Consider the following 15,349-nt stretch of genomic DNA (forward strand, 5'->3'; position numbering starts at 1 on the left):
GTTTACTGTATTTCAGTAAATGCATAAAACCTTGAGCGTTTATATGAACACTTTTCTTTTGACTTATTTTATTTAAAATAGCTTCAACTCCTACAATATATTCCTCTAATTCTTTAAGTATTTAAATTATTTTGTGAAACTATTTTGGTAAGCGACTATAGGTGTTTATGTACATACGCATGGAGTAGTATTTTATTTAAAATGGGATGAGCTTGCATGAATGACTCATGCATATTTGATGTTACACCTTATACATTGATTTTCAATAGGGGGCTAAGTGATTCCAATTGTGGGTTGGAAAATAGCCAATCTCGGAATCTATCTCATCATTATACACGCGAGGTGTAGATTAGAAGTTCCTCCTACCATCATTTCGGAATTTGGAAGTTTAAATTAATCTTTTTTATGGGCACATGTTCGTACACACATCCATAAATATGTATACAATTCAATAAGGTAAGTTCTATAAAGCGTGGACATCTCGTATGAAACTAAGTATGTACCTGCATAAATATGGAAGTACAAGGAATGCACTTATCCATGAATATGTGCGTACGCCACTATGTTAGTATGTATGCGCGTACGAACACCTTACTTGTCCGGGTAAATTGTGCTTTACAATGTTTTCAGGCAATCACAGCAACACTTCTTTTCCAACACTATGGGAGTACACATATATCAAACTGACGCACGCTTCAGACTCAAAGTACTCTCAATGATATCAGTTGGCCGAAAATCAGGATCGGCGAACGTCTCATGATTGAGGCACCTTGTTCCGCCGAGGCATGTGCATGAACAGATTGATACGGTTTCGTCGTACTCTGTCGTATAATGTGAGTTAGCCAACAATTTGCCGTGCATATTGAAATTACTAGACTCGACATCATACGCGAGTTGTTGATTGGAGAGCGCAGCAGCTGCGGCTGCGGCTTGTTGAGCATCCTGTTCGTTACGCTTGGCGTCTTCGGCTTGCCTAAAAAATAAGTAGTTGTTTATTTAGTATTTTATCAAAACATAACTGATTAAAATAATGCAAATAGGCTGCAACTCGACACGCGCACACCGTTATTATAAATCATCGACCGTCATTGTCGCTCATCACATAACGGCGCCCAAGTGTCACTGTACAGATTCACCACTTCCTAGGGATGTGGTGACTCACGCATGCGGAACTTTCTTTCCCATTACATTGTCATGAAGCGCAGTACTAGCAGATTGATACTGGCGGCAACTACCGCCAGCCCAAATAGTATAAACACCAAACTGAGCGCCACATAGCCGGGTTTATTGATCAGCGCCTGATCGTTTTGCAACGCCACATAGTCACCGAAGCCGATGGTTGTGAGCGTCACAAAGCAGTAATAGAAACTGTCGAAATAACTCCAGCCCTCGTAGCGTGAAAAGACTGCTGCGCCAGTGGTTATAATGATGGATGATAGCATGCCCGTTGCCAACATAAGATTCATTTCCGTTGCCTCGGTTTGGCTGCAGTGCATATAACGTTTCGCGCGACGTATTATTACTGACGCGAATTTATTCAGACGTTCACCGATCGACTGGAACATGACCAGGCCCAGTGGAATACCCACCTGTAACGACATTATTTTAAAACTCTTTATCTGTGTAAATCATAGTCATTCTTATACAACATACTACATATTTTGCAGTAAATCCGACTGTCTCAAATCTAGAACAGGATTGAAGGTCCGGTTCAGTTGTGCTTAACAGACTTTTAGAATAATTAGCACAAAATGAAGCGGCTCGAGAAATTGAAATACCAAAGGCCGTCAAATAGTAAGTTATTTGCGCAAGTCGAAAGTTAGTAGCGTATGCATGCGATATTTTTAGATATTATATTTAAGCCTTGATTGTATTTAGAATAATCAATTGCAATTTGGTACACAATTAATACACACATAGATTTGAAAATATAAGTATATACATACATAATTAGATCGGATTCTTTATGAGGTTTGCACTTCGACCTCATGGTATTTTGTGCCCTCTACTCATCACAGTACCTCAGCCAGACACAGTTCCCTTTTTAAACTTAGGATGCGTTGGATTGAGCATATGTGCCTTTCTTCTGGCTGCAGTTGGCCAAGATGTCTCAGCCTTCTCCATGCTATAGCAGATAATATTATTATAATATTATATACAATATATAGTTGCGGACATGAAAACCGGCTGGTACCAATCGGCTCACAGTAGCGTTCACTTAAGTATGACACACTATCGGAAACAAAAAAGAACTGAGCTCGGGTGCATACCAAAACTGACTTTTTGGCAGGTGACAACGGCTACACCCGCGTCTTAAAGAGTTCAAAGAAATTTTCTTTTTTTCTATAAACTATCCCCCAATATCTTAAGACTTATTTTAATCCAGACAGTGATTCTCTCTCGAGCTAATCTTTCCGAAGCACTCTGATCCGAACAGGTTCTCCATGATTCTTCAAGAAACTCGAATTCGTTTTCGAAAAATGGAAAACATTAAATCCGTGTGTTCTAAAACGCTATTTCGTCGATGGTTTGCATCGTTTCGTAATTATGGACGAAACATGGGCTCATCACAACACAGCAGAGACCGAGGAGTAGTCGAGATAGTGAATTGAAGGCAAATAGTCCAAGGTGAGTACGTCGACCCACAAGGTCATGGCAGATCAATTAGCTTTAAAAGGGTATACCAGTGAGTGCACTAACACAATTGGTCGAGAGAAATGTTCTTTTGTAACAAGACAATGTACCGGCACGCAAATCCGCGACCGCAATGACATTTCAGGAGTAAGGTTACAAATTGATCATTCATCCAAAATGTGAAGAAATTGTGGTTCCTTAAGAGATTTAGATTAAATGGAGCGCGATTTTTCATGGCCGTATATTAATTATACGAAAAGAAAGAATTCGGATAAAATTGTGAACTATTCGATAGAAATTTTTATTTGTTGTGTCCTAAACCGTTAGAAAAAAAGATGCTTTAGCAGCACAACCATACTAACCGTCCCTTATCGTCACAGCAGCGCGACTGTCCACCGAGTTAGAAATGTCAAACCTTGTCCGTTTTGTACCCGTTCGGTCAGTTACCACAAAACTCCTCCAGACAGTCTAATTTTTTACTACAGGGCAAATTGAAAATATTTAAACAAGATAAATTTATAAATTAAACTAAATACTTACCATTGCGTATGCCATACAAAAGGCTTTGCCGCCAATCGTTACTGGTGTTGAATGACCATAGCCGATCATAGCCAGAACCACAGTGGCAAAATAAAATGCTCCAGCAAACTTCCACTGCGGCCCCGCTTTGTGTGGTTTGTTCTCGATAATCACTATTTCCATCATGCGGTAGTCTTCGGCGGTGACATTGTACTTTTTAACAAAATTATTCTTCACCGCTACATTTGCAAGCATAAGTATAGTAATGTATACGTTGTGTATGGAAGTATGTTGAGTGCAAGTATATTGCATGCGCAAGTGTTAATATTTACATTTTCGGTGTCAATTGGAATGGTTAGATTTTGGTTGTTTTGTTAGCGTTGTGTGATGGTGTATTGTTGTTTTTAAGAAGCATGTTTTTGTGACGTGATTTAGATTTCGAAATTCAAATAAAGAATTTTAAGAAAATGACAATATAAAAAGTACAAATTTGATTCAATTATATATTAATATACTTTGTGCAAAATTAAACTTTAACTTAATTAATTGAGAATACACCCAATTTTAATAGTTATAAAAATGAGTTTAAAATATTCTTATAACTTTCTTTGTTTAAAAAATAAATTGCTTCGCTACCTTGCCGAAAATTGCTGAATGTACTCAAATGGTTTGCATGTTGCTTTTGTTATAGTAATATTACATGCAACAAATCCCTTTTAAGATCGGTCAAACTGACAAACTGAGTTAAAAAAAAACATTAGCAAGAAAAAAATGCAAATGTAATAACTAAAGACTATGAGTCGTTATATATATATATATAGGAGGAGGAGCTCGGCCAAACAGCAAAGAGGGTGTATGGGCCTCCTCCTATTTGTGGTGTGCGTCTGGATGCTGTTCCACAAATGGAGGGATCTACAGTTTCAAACCGACTCCGAACGGCAGGTATTTTTCATGAGCAGCTTTTTCATTGCAGAAATACACTCGGAGGTTTTCCATTGTCTGCCGAGTGGCGACCGCTATTAGAAAAAAAATGTTTTTCCTCATTTTTTCTTCTTCGAACCTACGTTCTCTCTGAATTCCGAATGAGTCATGCACCAACCCACTCGGCTACGGCGGCCGCCGTAGTTGTTACGTCACTTAATTATCAGTGAAATTTGGTACTGATTCATCTATAATTTCTGTGAGGCATCATCATTTATTATGCTGAATATAGAATTGCCTACTAGCGGTCAACATTAGAAGCTTGTTCCGATCTCTCATAAAACCAATGTGGATTGATTAAAAACTTTATAACGTCTCTAAATTGCATAGAAATGTCTTCCTTCCTAATAGAGCAGAATGTGGTCAATTTGAGATACTAGTCCAACAAATGGAACTGAACCCGTCAATAGCGCGTGGTGCACACTTTTTGGAAAAACAAAAGTTTTATCGGATCTATAAACACCGACACTACACTTATTCGTTCGCCAGCTTCTGGCGATTAAGATTCTGAAGAACGGTAAGGAGTTATAAGTTGTGAATCCTAAAGAAATCCCGAATGAACTATAAGCAATTCAATTTCATCAACATCTGCAAAAACAACTGTTGTTACAGAAGAAGATGTCATGAGTAAAGCCGGATGCCTGGCATGTTGTTGTTGTAGCAGCATAACATTCCCCGTGCATATACGAGGAATGCTGTTGAAGTGACATTCCTTGGCCGGATATAAATCCGGGTCGTTCCGGTTACGTAGAACCGACTGCCATGGGTGCCTGGCATCACGTCGCCTTCACCCATCCAACACCTACATAACGAGGCACAAATGCTCCCAGTTGTGGAGCACAACAAACTGCTCAGCAAGCAGTTCCTGCTTGGATGTTACCGCAGGTCTCATCCCTGCAGACACCTGCTTGAGCCCGAGCCGCCTCCCAGGCACATCAGGAGACACCTCCTAGACTACGCTGACGAAATCCAGGACAAAACTGACCGCAACCTACTGGACCGGACAGTATTTAGACAGTCAATAAACGATATTCACCGGGAGACCGTTACCACCTTCTTGAATTCCCGTCCTGTGAATGCCGTAATCGGAGTCCAACCACCACCTATTGCAGACGAAGAGCTCCAGCTTCCTCGCGAGACTCGTGTAACCCTGGCACAACTACGTTCTGGATACTGTAGCGGGTTAAATTCCTACATATCCAGAATCGACCCTGACATACCAAACACATGTCCGGCATATCAAGGTACCCCGCACGACACTAACCACCCCTTCACATGCCCCCTTAAACCGACTCATCTAACCCCCCTCTCACTCTGGACCCAACCTGTCGAAACAGCATGTTTCCTGGGCCTACCCCTAGATGAGCTAGACGAAGACGACCGATGATATGCCTACACTGACAGGGCTACCTATGCTGTTAACAACAACAACAACAACGCCGCCTTATTTGCATTTGGCAATTGCACATCTACATAAAAAATTATCTTTATGAAAACCAAAATTTTAAATAATGAATAGCGTACCAGCGAAACATTCAAGCTATACTATCCTTCCCTCCCAATTTTTAAGTGGAGAACGTTTTCGATCCGGTCTCATGACATGCACGTGTGAGTCATCTATGCAAGCAATAGCGAAAAGTTTGCTTTGACTAAAAGTAGTTTATAGTTTTAGTGAAAGGTTAGTGTTGTTAGACACCTCAAAACAGAACGAAATTCGAATGCAAGTAAGATTTTACAGAGACGTTCGACTAGAAGGCTGTTTGTGAATTTGTGCGTAGAACTTTTTTCCGCGCTTCAAAAAATAACTTTCATAAATTAAAACATTATATGTATGTGTGTAGTATAGAGACACTATAGCCCCCATCCCCATCATCAACACTGAACTGAAATAGTGAATTTTTGTGGGATACGATACACTAGACAGGGCTAGCTTACTGGGGCGGCAGCCCTTGGTCGGGAAAAACCCGAGTCATTCTGGTAACGTAGAATCGACTGCCATCCCGGCACCCCATACGACACTAACCATCTTTTTACATGCCACAACAAACCCACTCATTTAACATCCCTCTCCCTCTGGACCCAACCCGTCGAAACAGCTAGTTTCCTGGGCCTACCGTTAGATGAGCTAGACGAAGACGTCCGGTGATTACACTACACTGGCAGGGCAAAGTTACTGTTACAACAACAACAATTCAATTTTTGTTCCGATCTTGGGGGTTCAAATGGTACCGTTGGAAAGCTTTGAAAAGTTAATCGAAGAGACTAAATTTACATATGTACTTACAAATAGTAATATTTTATTTTTCCATTTTTAATACATATTTCTATCTTGGGGGTTCAAATGGTACCGTTGGAAAGCTTTGAAAAGTTAATCGAAGAGACTAAATTTACATATGTACTTACAAATAATATAGTAATATTTTATTTTTCCATTTTTAATACATATTTCTATTATTCTATTCTTTTTCTATTAATTCAGTTAATATTTTCATTTTCATGTTTGTGTTTGATTTACTACTATCTACGTCCGCTGCCAAATTCAAACAGTTTTTGGCGCTTGAATAAAGTTATTTTATATTCGTACTTTATAAAGTTTTTTACAAATAATATTTAAAGTAAATAGATGCTGACAGTTTTAAATAATATAAAGCTTCAACAGTACAACTTTAACCCTCCATGTCGAATCAAAACCGACACAATGAACCAAGCCAATATTTATCGGAGATAAGTTTTATTTTTATCTTATTATTTTAAATTAATTAGAGGAGTTGTATGAATTTACCATTTCAGCGTACTTTTCTTTATCAAGAGCACACCGTTTAATTTAAGTTACTATTGACATCGTTATTTTAATATAATTTGTGAATGATTAATTAAGATATTCGTCTGCGAATGAGTTTTTGTTCGTTACCTTTATTGATTACACCGAAAATTTTAATATTATAACATGTGAACACGATTGTAGAAGACTAACAAAAGGCTCTTTTTTCGAAAATTCAAAATAATTTTAGCCATTTATCGCGTATAATATAATATAATATAAAGAGCCAACAATACTGTAAATACGATATAAGCATTAGGAACAAGAGTCTTCATCTACTCCAAATACTATAGAAAAGCAAGCCAATACAATTACGTATGCATTTCGTTTTAGCATCTTAAATTGTTAATACATGTGATTTTACCTTGCAAGAATTCCCAACGCTTCGCTTCGGTCCGCGACTCGAGGGAGTCGAAGACTGCCGCACCAATGAGCAAATAAGTGAATGTACAGACGACCAACGATAGGGTGCGAACGTTCTGACGCTTCATACTACTGCAAAAGCTTGCTGATTGCGATATTCAAGACGGGATTTGACTTTAATGTTATATCAGCACTTGAATAATATTCTAAATTTCTTAAGTGTTACGTTTGATGTACGACTTGGTTTTATTCACACCATAGTCAATTTTTTAGCTTTCTTCGACAACTAATTTATTTTAAGCAATTACAAATATAATAAACATTTGCTGGACTTAAAATCAATAGTTTTATCTATGCCTGATTAGTGCCTATATGTATGCAATACAACATCGATGTTTAGAACGATACATCGATGCTCAGACCCGAAAAATATCGATGCATCGTTGATGGCAGAGTGTACAGCCAAAAATGATAAAACACAAGATTTCGCCTTTCAAAATCGTTGCGACTTCATGTCTCAAGAATACATCTACAAACAAAAGGACGGGTAATTACTTGAAGAAGAAGAAATTATACACACGCACACACACTTCCTTGCCACGGCATAAGTAATCGGCATAAAACGCAAAGAACTGCATTTGGAGGTATTTGTTTATATAATTCGTGCTTTCACAATTTAACACGCGTCATTTCGGTTTAGTTTTAGATCAGTTTTTCATTGTTTAATTTAAATCTTCAAATATAACAAGTGATTTCTTTTCCTTTTGTTTGTTTTGTATTATATAGTTCAGGACGCCACCTTGTACGGAATACAAAAAGTAGGGTCTTCCGAAAGCCACCACTTTATTTGCCGCAATTTTGACAATCAATGAAGTCATCTCTTCAAATAAACAAACAAAAGGAAGATAATGTACTGATCTATAAATACTAATAAAATGGCTTGGTATTATTCTGATTTTAAGATTTGTGATTTTTTAATTACTAAACTAAAAAATTATGAAACACGATTTAGAACAAAACTTCCAAATGCATTTTTTTTTTTTTTTTTTTAAATAATGACCTCTTTAGCCGAATGACTTGATGCGTGACTACCATTCGGAGTTCAGAGAGAACGTAGGTTTCTCAAAATGAAAACAAACAAAAGGAAGTGGAATTACTCGTGTGCGAAGAAGAAGAGTAGGCAAAAGCAATGAAAACAATCAAACACACGAGCCACTGCGTCGTCCGCATAAAAACGCAAAAAACTACGTTTGGTGGCTTTATATTTATGTGTGCCTTAACAATTTACCACGCGGCACTTCTTTTGCATTATTTTGTTTAGTTTTAATATAAAAATCACAATATTACCAAGCCATTCAGTCTATTTTTACAAACATGTAATTTCTCCTACTTTTGTTTGTTTTGTTCATTTGTTTTGTATAATATCAAAACGCAAAAAGCTATATTTTGAGGCTTTATATTCATTTCTGCTTCAACAATTTAACAAGCGGCACTTCGTTTCCATTAGTTTGTTTAGTTTTAATCTAAAAATCACAATATTACCAAGGCATTCACTGAATTTTCACAAACATGTGATTTCTACTACTTTTGTTGGTTTTGTATTGCGCAGGGAGCTGACGTCAGACTTATCAAAATCGCGAAAAATAAAGTAACTGGCGCCACTTTAGATACTCAATCAATCAATGTTATTTTAGAGTGTTTCCAGTTAATGTGATGAATTATGCCATATGCAATATAAAAAATCTGAAATAGATCGCCAAATGGTAATGGCAACTCTTTACTTACTCTTCACTTAAATAAATGTCAAAATGTCTCCTAAATAAAAAAAAAAAATGCATGGAGACTTGGTCCGAGTTATTTAGCATCGACACTTAAACAAAAGCGTGAAATCTAATTTATTTCCAAAAAATACTTAAACTCGCTGTTGCAAACGAAAACATGGTTCATTGCGATTTATCTGCAAATTTGAATAATTCATCTTTATTAGTTACTGCTTTTATATATAGAAAATATTATTGATAAAGTGATTTACTTGCCACTCATTTACGTTATCTACGGCCTCAATCGTTTACTAAAACATTTTATGTTTCTGTATACATAAAAAACTCATTCAATTCGAATACAATTTTGGTACACAAGGATATTATACAAATAAACACGTAAAATTAGCACATAGAAAAGAGCAACAGCATAAGGACATAAAATGATGCTTTTTTTTTTAGATATATTTGACCTGGCAGCTGCTGCGTGTAACAAACAACTTTTTTGTGGGAAATAATGGAATGGACTCGGGAGAAAACACTTGCCCTTATAAATGAATACCGCAAACGTCGAGGTCTATGGGATATGACACACGATGACTATCGGAAAAAAGATGTAAAGCAAAATCTTTTAATTGAGGTTAGCGAGAGCCTGGGTGGCAACATACCTGTTGGGGAAATCGAGAAAAAATTCCACACACTGCGTACTCAATATCACCGCGAAATAAATCGAATGAAGCGTAAAGAACCATATAATTCTAAATGGTTTGGTTTCAAGAATTTACAGTTTTTAAGTTCGCCTATGGCTCGGCGTTTGTCGAGGGGACGTATAAAGAATGAAATCACTGAGGATGGTACTGTTACCACTAAATATATCATAAGAGACTCGACCGGACAACAACCTGAGAGTAACGGTAGTTCTGCGCACTCGAATAATAACATAAACGAAGAATTTTTAACAATACACCAAAAGCCCCCTACTATAACTATAGAAACCATAGCTAATACGAGCCGTCGAAATACAAGCCATCGAAATACGAGCCGGTCACGTGCTTTAGAAAAACTAATTGAAGAAACTACCAAAGATGTTGAAGATATTGATGACAAACCAAAAATGTCTGTTTCCCTTGGTCACCAGGGTTACAGTAGTGAAATACATACAGAGGAGGAACTGCATAATCAAAGAAATCATTCGGAAAATCAAACAATGGAAGAAGAGGATGAAGCAATGGAAACACTGCACTTACAAGGGGAAGAGGAAGAAGAAATTACCTATACTCCGTCTACGGGCCCTGAGGGATGCGAAAGCGGATCGCACAATCAACAAACTCTTCATCATGCGCCAATACCTACACGGATTATAAAAATACAACGTCGTGATACATGCAATGAAGCTGAGTTCTATGATGATGAGTCGGAGCAACCGCATGAAAACAAGCGGATTTTTTATGAAAGCACTGGACAGCAACATTGCCCATCTTTAGTGACGTCAACACCATCAGCAGCTTCGAATTCAACAAACGCATTGCTTAATCCTCAAGCCAAAACTCGCCAGCATAAACGACAAATTCAACTTCCAGGACGAAATTTGGATGAAAATATTAATGGAAAATCAGTGACCCAAGTGCTACATACGTCAGGGGCCCTGCGTGATGAGTTTACAACGTATGGAGAGTATGTTTCTAATGAAATGCGTAATATAACAAATCGAGAGGTGTTACTGGGCCTCAAGCATAAAATAAATACTGCTCTCTTTGAAGCACAAATGGCAGAATTGCAAAAGTGAAAATATCTCAATCAAATACATTTGTTAAGATCTTTACATGCAACCGAGGGCGATTGTTCCGCTGGGTAGAGCATTCGACATGGTTGGGAACAAACACAAAATACTAGTTAGTTATTTTTAAAACTTTTAGTGTATAAGTTGGTAACTGCAGAAATTTTTATATAGATTTGATTATAACTTTAAAGAATTATTTTAACAGAATTGTTTAAACAATCACTTCTTTTAATATTGAAGAAATTTCCAAGGCATTCGTGTATAAGTTGTTCATTTTCATTTTGCAGATTAAGATAATTACATTGATTGTTGCTGGTTTGTTACGTAGATACCTATAATGTTCTAAAATTTGCCTTCAGTCTTATTACTAATGAGGTGCGGAATTGAAATGGCGCGTTCAATTACATAATTAAAACAAACTTAAACCAAAAGTCCTTGTAGTTCTGTGCATAATAATACAAAGTATTTGTATATGTGTATGTATATATGTATGTTCGTATAATGACAAAGTCTAGAAAGCTTTTGGCCGATTTTGCTCGGTGTTTTAACATGATCAAAGCGAACCAACTTTTAAATATAATAAGTAGTTGCAAATTGTCTGGAAGAATTCACCTCTTTATAAAAGAAATACTCTAAATATAAAACTATGTATGAGTTAATATTGGGAAACATGTGAAGGAAAATGGAAAAATGTAGAAAAGTTTTAATTTTTTTTAAGACGTGAGAAATAATAAATAAATAAAAACGCGCGCTTGTCGATATCAAATACTTGAGATCGGATGCATCCAAATATATTTTGCTACGTATAAAGTTCATGGCGATATCAATTAACAATATCGCATTAAATAGAGCTATTTCCTTTTATTTACTTATTAATGTGAGTTGTAGTCGTTGAATTCATTTCTCTCAACATTTTTTTTACATTTTTGCATCATGTTAAGAAAATAAAAGTAAATTAAAAACACAAATTATTCACTTTGGGAACAATTTTCAAAAACGGATGCATATTCTCGGCATTTTTTATTTTATTTCACGGAATATGAATGTGACGTAATTTTAAAAAATAATGGATAGTTAATAAAATACCCATCAAGTAAGTAAATAATAAACACATTTTACCGATTGGAAGTATCTAAATTCTTGCAGATCGTCAAAAGTGCGCTATTTCGGTGCCCAGTTCAAGTTGTGATGAATTCCGATTTTTTGAAGTCATTGTAATTGTATATATTGAATTTGTTACAATAATATATATATATATATATATTTTTTTATAATACTGCATAAAAGAATAAATTTAAGCAAAAATAACTATTTTACATGGTCATTCAGTGAGAATAATCATAATAACGTATTTCTCTGTCCGTAGCTGTATGTAGAAAATAATTTTTTTTTAATATGTTAGGTAGGTAGGTAGGGTTCAAGGCGAATTTATTACAGGTGACAGCAAACACATATAATTAAAACCCTACATGTATTTGTTGTTGCGTTTTTTCCAAGCATCACGTCAAAATCAGTAATCAAATGTAAACATACCAATACATACAAACAAAGCATAAGTTAACGCTGCATACGCTGTAAGCGACCCGTTGCACGCGCATCCGCTTTTATTGCAATTATGCTGACGCTACTATGTTTGCTTATTTACCGTGCGAACTATTTCAAAACGAAATTCGAGGAACAATATCACGCGGCAAAGCAGGTGACATCGTCAATTTGGCTATGCTTTTTGGGTATGCTTAGAATTAAGAAAATATTATAAGCTTTAGTTCTAGTTAAAGGCTCGAATAAAAAAGACGGAGTTCGCTCCGCAATATTTTTTAAAACCAAAAATTAATAAATAAAAATTTAACTGGCGCCCGAGCAGGGACCGGTTTAAAAGTTCGCGTTCGTTCGAAGTTCAATCGAAAGTTAGTACGCGCTAAAGAAAAGTTTCTAAACAAAAAAGGAAAAAAAAACTTTAAACAGTGACGTTTAACTGGATTAACTAGTGATTGTGGCCAGACACCTTAGAGTAAAATACAAAAAGCTAAGTGCCAACGTGGAACAACGCGAAAAACGGAACAGTAAATGAGGCCCCCCAGTAGCAGTAGCAACTAAAACAGCGACTGCAAAAAGGAAGTATCCAAATACTAGCCGACTGGATCCGAGAAAATGATACGACGCATATTGTAAGCAATAAAGTTAAGATTATCAAAATAAAATTAAAGAGAATTAAATAAAAAAAATTTATATTATTAAATTTATTCAAGGAAACTAAAAGACCGAAATTGAAATAAAATATTAAATCTACCCAAAAGGGAATCGTATAGTAAAGAAAGTCAAATATATTAAAATCCACTAAAAGATTTGAATATTAAGAAAGTTGAATAAATATATACAAAAGAAAATTTAGGAAAGGAAATCGAATACTAAAGAATATTTCATATTATCAAAAGAAATTTAGAAGGAAAATTGAATATTAATAAAATATTAATAATTAAAAATTAATACTAATAATTGGAAAGTAATATTAATAAGTGAAAATTAGTAAAAGTGGAAAATGTCTAACCCTAACAATTTAATCAGGCCCCCAGTTTTAAACACAAATACAACACCACCTCCTGTCCCTAACATCCCTAACACCCCAGAAATAAATATGGCACAGTTGACGGATGTAGTGACCAGAGTGGTTAGTAATATCTTTCAACGAGAGGGAAGAAACATCGTACAGGCCGCGCTGAATCCAAATTCCAACTTTTCCGACATCTCTGACGTTACCATAGATCCAAGACATTCGAATAAATTGGATGCATCGACGCCGGTCCAGAATCAATGCATCTCTTAACTCGAACGTACCGAGACAAAGCTCTCGATACTTTCATTCGAGGCTTAAAAGGCGATTTGCCGAGACTGCTCGGTATAAGAGAACCGGCAGACCTTCCTCAGGCACTCCATCTCTGCCTGAAATTGGAAAACCAGAACTATCGGTCTCATTATGCTATGAACGGCCAAAGTAGAAGGATGCATGATCCTCGTCCTCCACTTCCACCAAGGAAGTTTAATATGCCGCCGCCGCGACAAAATAGAGAATTCTACCCCGAATTGGCATATTTACCACAGCCTCGCGCAAACCTTTCCGGTCCATACAGACCCAACATATTTTATAATCCGCCGCAGTTCAGGCAAATGAACAATCTGCCGCAGTTCAGACAAATGAACAATCCGCCGCCGCGACCATTCCTCAAACCACAGCCGAGGCCAGAGCCTATGGATGTTGATACATCCATGCGTACGCATAACATAAACTATATGAACAAACCAAAACCAAATGAATTTGTGGGAAAAAGACCCACAACTGGCAATCCACTACCGCCACAAAAAATGCAAAGAAACTTTCACATAGATTCAGAAACCTATAACGAAGAACAGGTAACTCCACCTGAGCAATACTACATTGACCGAAACGATCCCGAAGATTTCCAAAACAATTCCGACGATTTCCAATATAACACCGACAATGACGACAAAGACTATTTGGACACTAGTGACATACATTTTTTAGGCTGACGCACTCTTCGCTACCGTACATTCAGTGCAAGACGGAGAGTGGAGACATTCTCAAACTATTAATAGACACCGGATCTACAAAAAATTACATTCAACCGAACTTTGTAAAAAAGGCAATGCCTAACGAACAAGTTTTCTATGCAAAGTCAATAGCAGGAAACGTAAAGGTCACCCAACATACATACGTTAATCTTTTTAATCTCAGGGGCATTAACCTTAAAGTTTTTATACTCCCAACTTTGAAATCGTTCCATGGTATACTCGGCAACGATAGCCTTAGAGCACTAAATGCAGTTATTCATACGAGAAACAGCCTCATAACTATAGAAAACACCATTAAAATTAAAATGAAACAATTAATTTCAAAAACCGTCAACACAATCAGCATTAAAGATGACCATATGACACAAGAACAGAAATACTCGCTAAGAAATTTAGCAAATAAATTCCCAAATCTTTTCGCAGAACCAGATACAAAACTCACTTATACAACCAAAGTAATAGGCGAAATTCGAACTAAGACCGATACACCCGTATATACCCGCTATTATTCTTACCCAACTTCCCTAAAATCGGAAGTAGAAACTCAAATTCAAGAAATGTTAAAAGATGGCATAATAAGACCTTCTAGATCTCCGTACAATTCCCCCGTATGGATTGTGCCAAAAAAACCCGATTCCGCAGGAAATAAGCAATACAGAGTTGTTGTTGACTACCGAAAGCTGAATGAGCAAACTATCGCAGATAGATACCCGATCCCAGAGATCAACGATGTCCTTACGCAACTTGGGGAAAACCAGTTCTTTTCCGTGCTGGACTTAAAGAGTGGGTTTCATCAGATCCCTCTTAAAGCATCAGACATTGAAAAAACAGCTTTTTCAATAAGTAATGGTAAATACGAATTCACTCGGTTACCTTTTGGCTTAAAAAATGCCCCTTCAATTT

General features: G+C 36.6%; 2 protein-coding genes across 3 annotated transcripts; one reads left to right on the plus strand and one right to left on the minus strand.

The window, feature by feature from the left end:
• Positions 1 to 104: 104 nt before the first annotated feature.
• On the minus strand, positions 105 to 8,188 carry LOC128856101 (two pore potassium channel protein sup-9). 2 transcript variants are annotated; one of them, XM_054091483.1, is made up of 4 exons: positions 7,320 to 8,188; positions 3,175 to 3,347; positions 1,189 to 1,589; positions 105 to 973 (listed from the first exon to the last, which is right to left on the minus strand). In XM_054091483.1, the coding sequence occupies exons 1-4, from the start codon at positions 7,444 to 7,446 to the stop codon at positions 679 to 681; spliced, it is 996 nt and encodes a 331-aa protein (XP_053947458.1). In that variant the 5' UTR covers positions 7,447 to 8,188; the 3' UTR covers positions 105 to 678. The 2 variants fall into 2 exon arrangements, with proteins under 2 accessions (XP_053947458.1, XP_053947457.1); XM_054091482.1 differs by having other exon boundaries at positions 3,175 to 3,392; positions 7,320 to 8,187.
• A 967-nt stretch (positions 8,189 to 9,155) lies between these two features.
• On the plus strand, positions 9,156 to 11,758 carry LOC128856102 (uncharacterized). The gene is made up of 2 exons (XM_054091484.1): positions 9,156 to 9,477; positions 9,541 to 11,758. Exon 2 carries the CDS (start codon positions 9,596 to 9,598, stop codon positions 10,862 to 10,864), a length of 1,269 nt encoding a protein of 422 aa, XP_053947459.1. The 5' UTR covers positions 9,156 to 9,477; positions 9,541 to 9,595; the 3' UTR covers positions 10,865 to 11,758.
• The last annotated feature ends 3,591 nt before the right edge of the window (positions 11,759 to 15,349 follow it).

This window comes from Anastrepha ludens, chromosome 2 (genome assembly GCF_028408465.1).
Source record: "Anastrepha ludens isolate Willacy chromosome 2, idAnaLude1.1, whole genome shotgun sequence".
Taxonomy (NCBI): domain Eukaryota; kingdom Metazoa; phylum Arthropoda; class Insecta; order Diptera; family Tephritidae; genus Anastrepha; species Anastrepha ludens.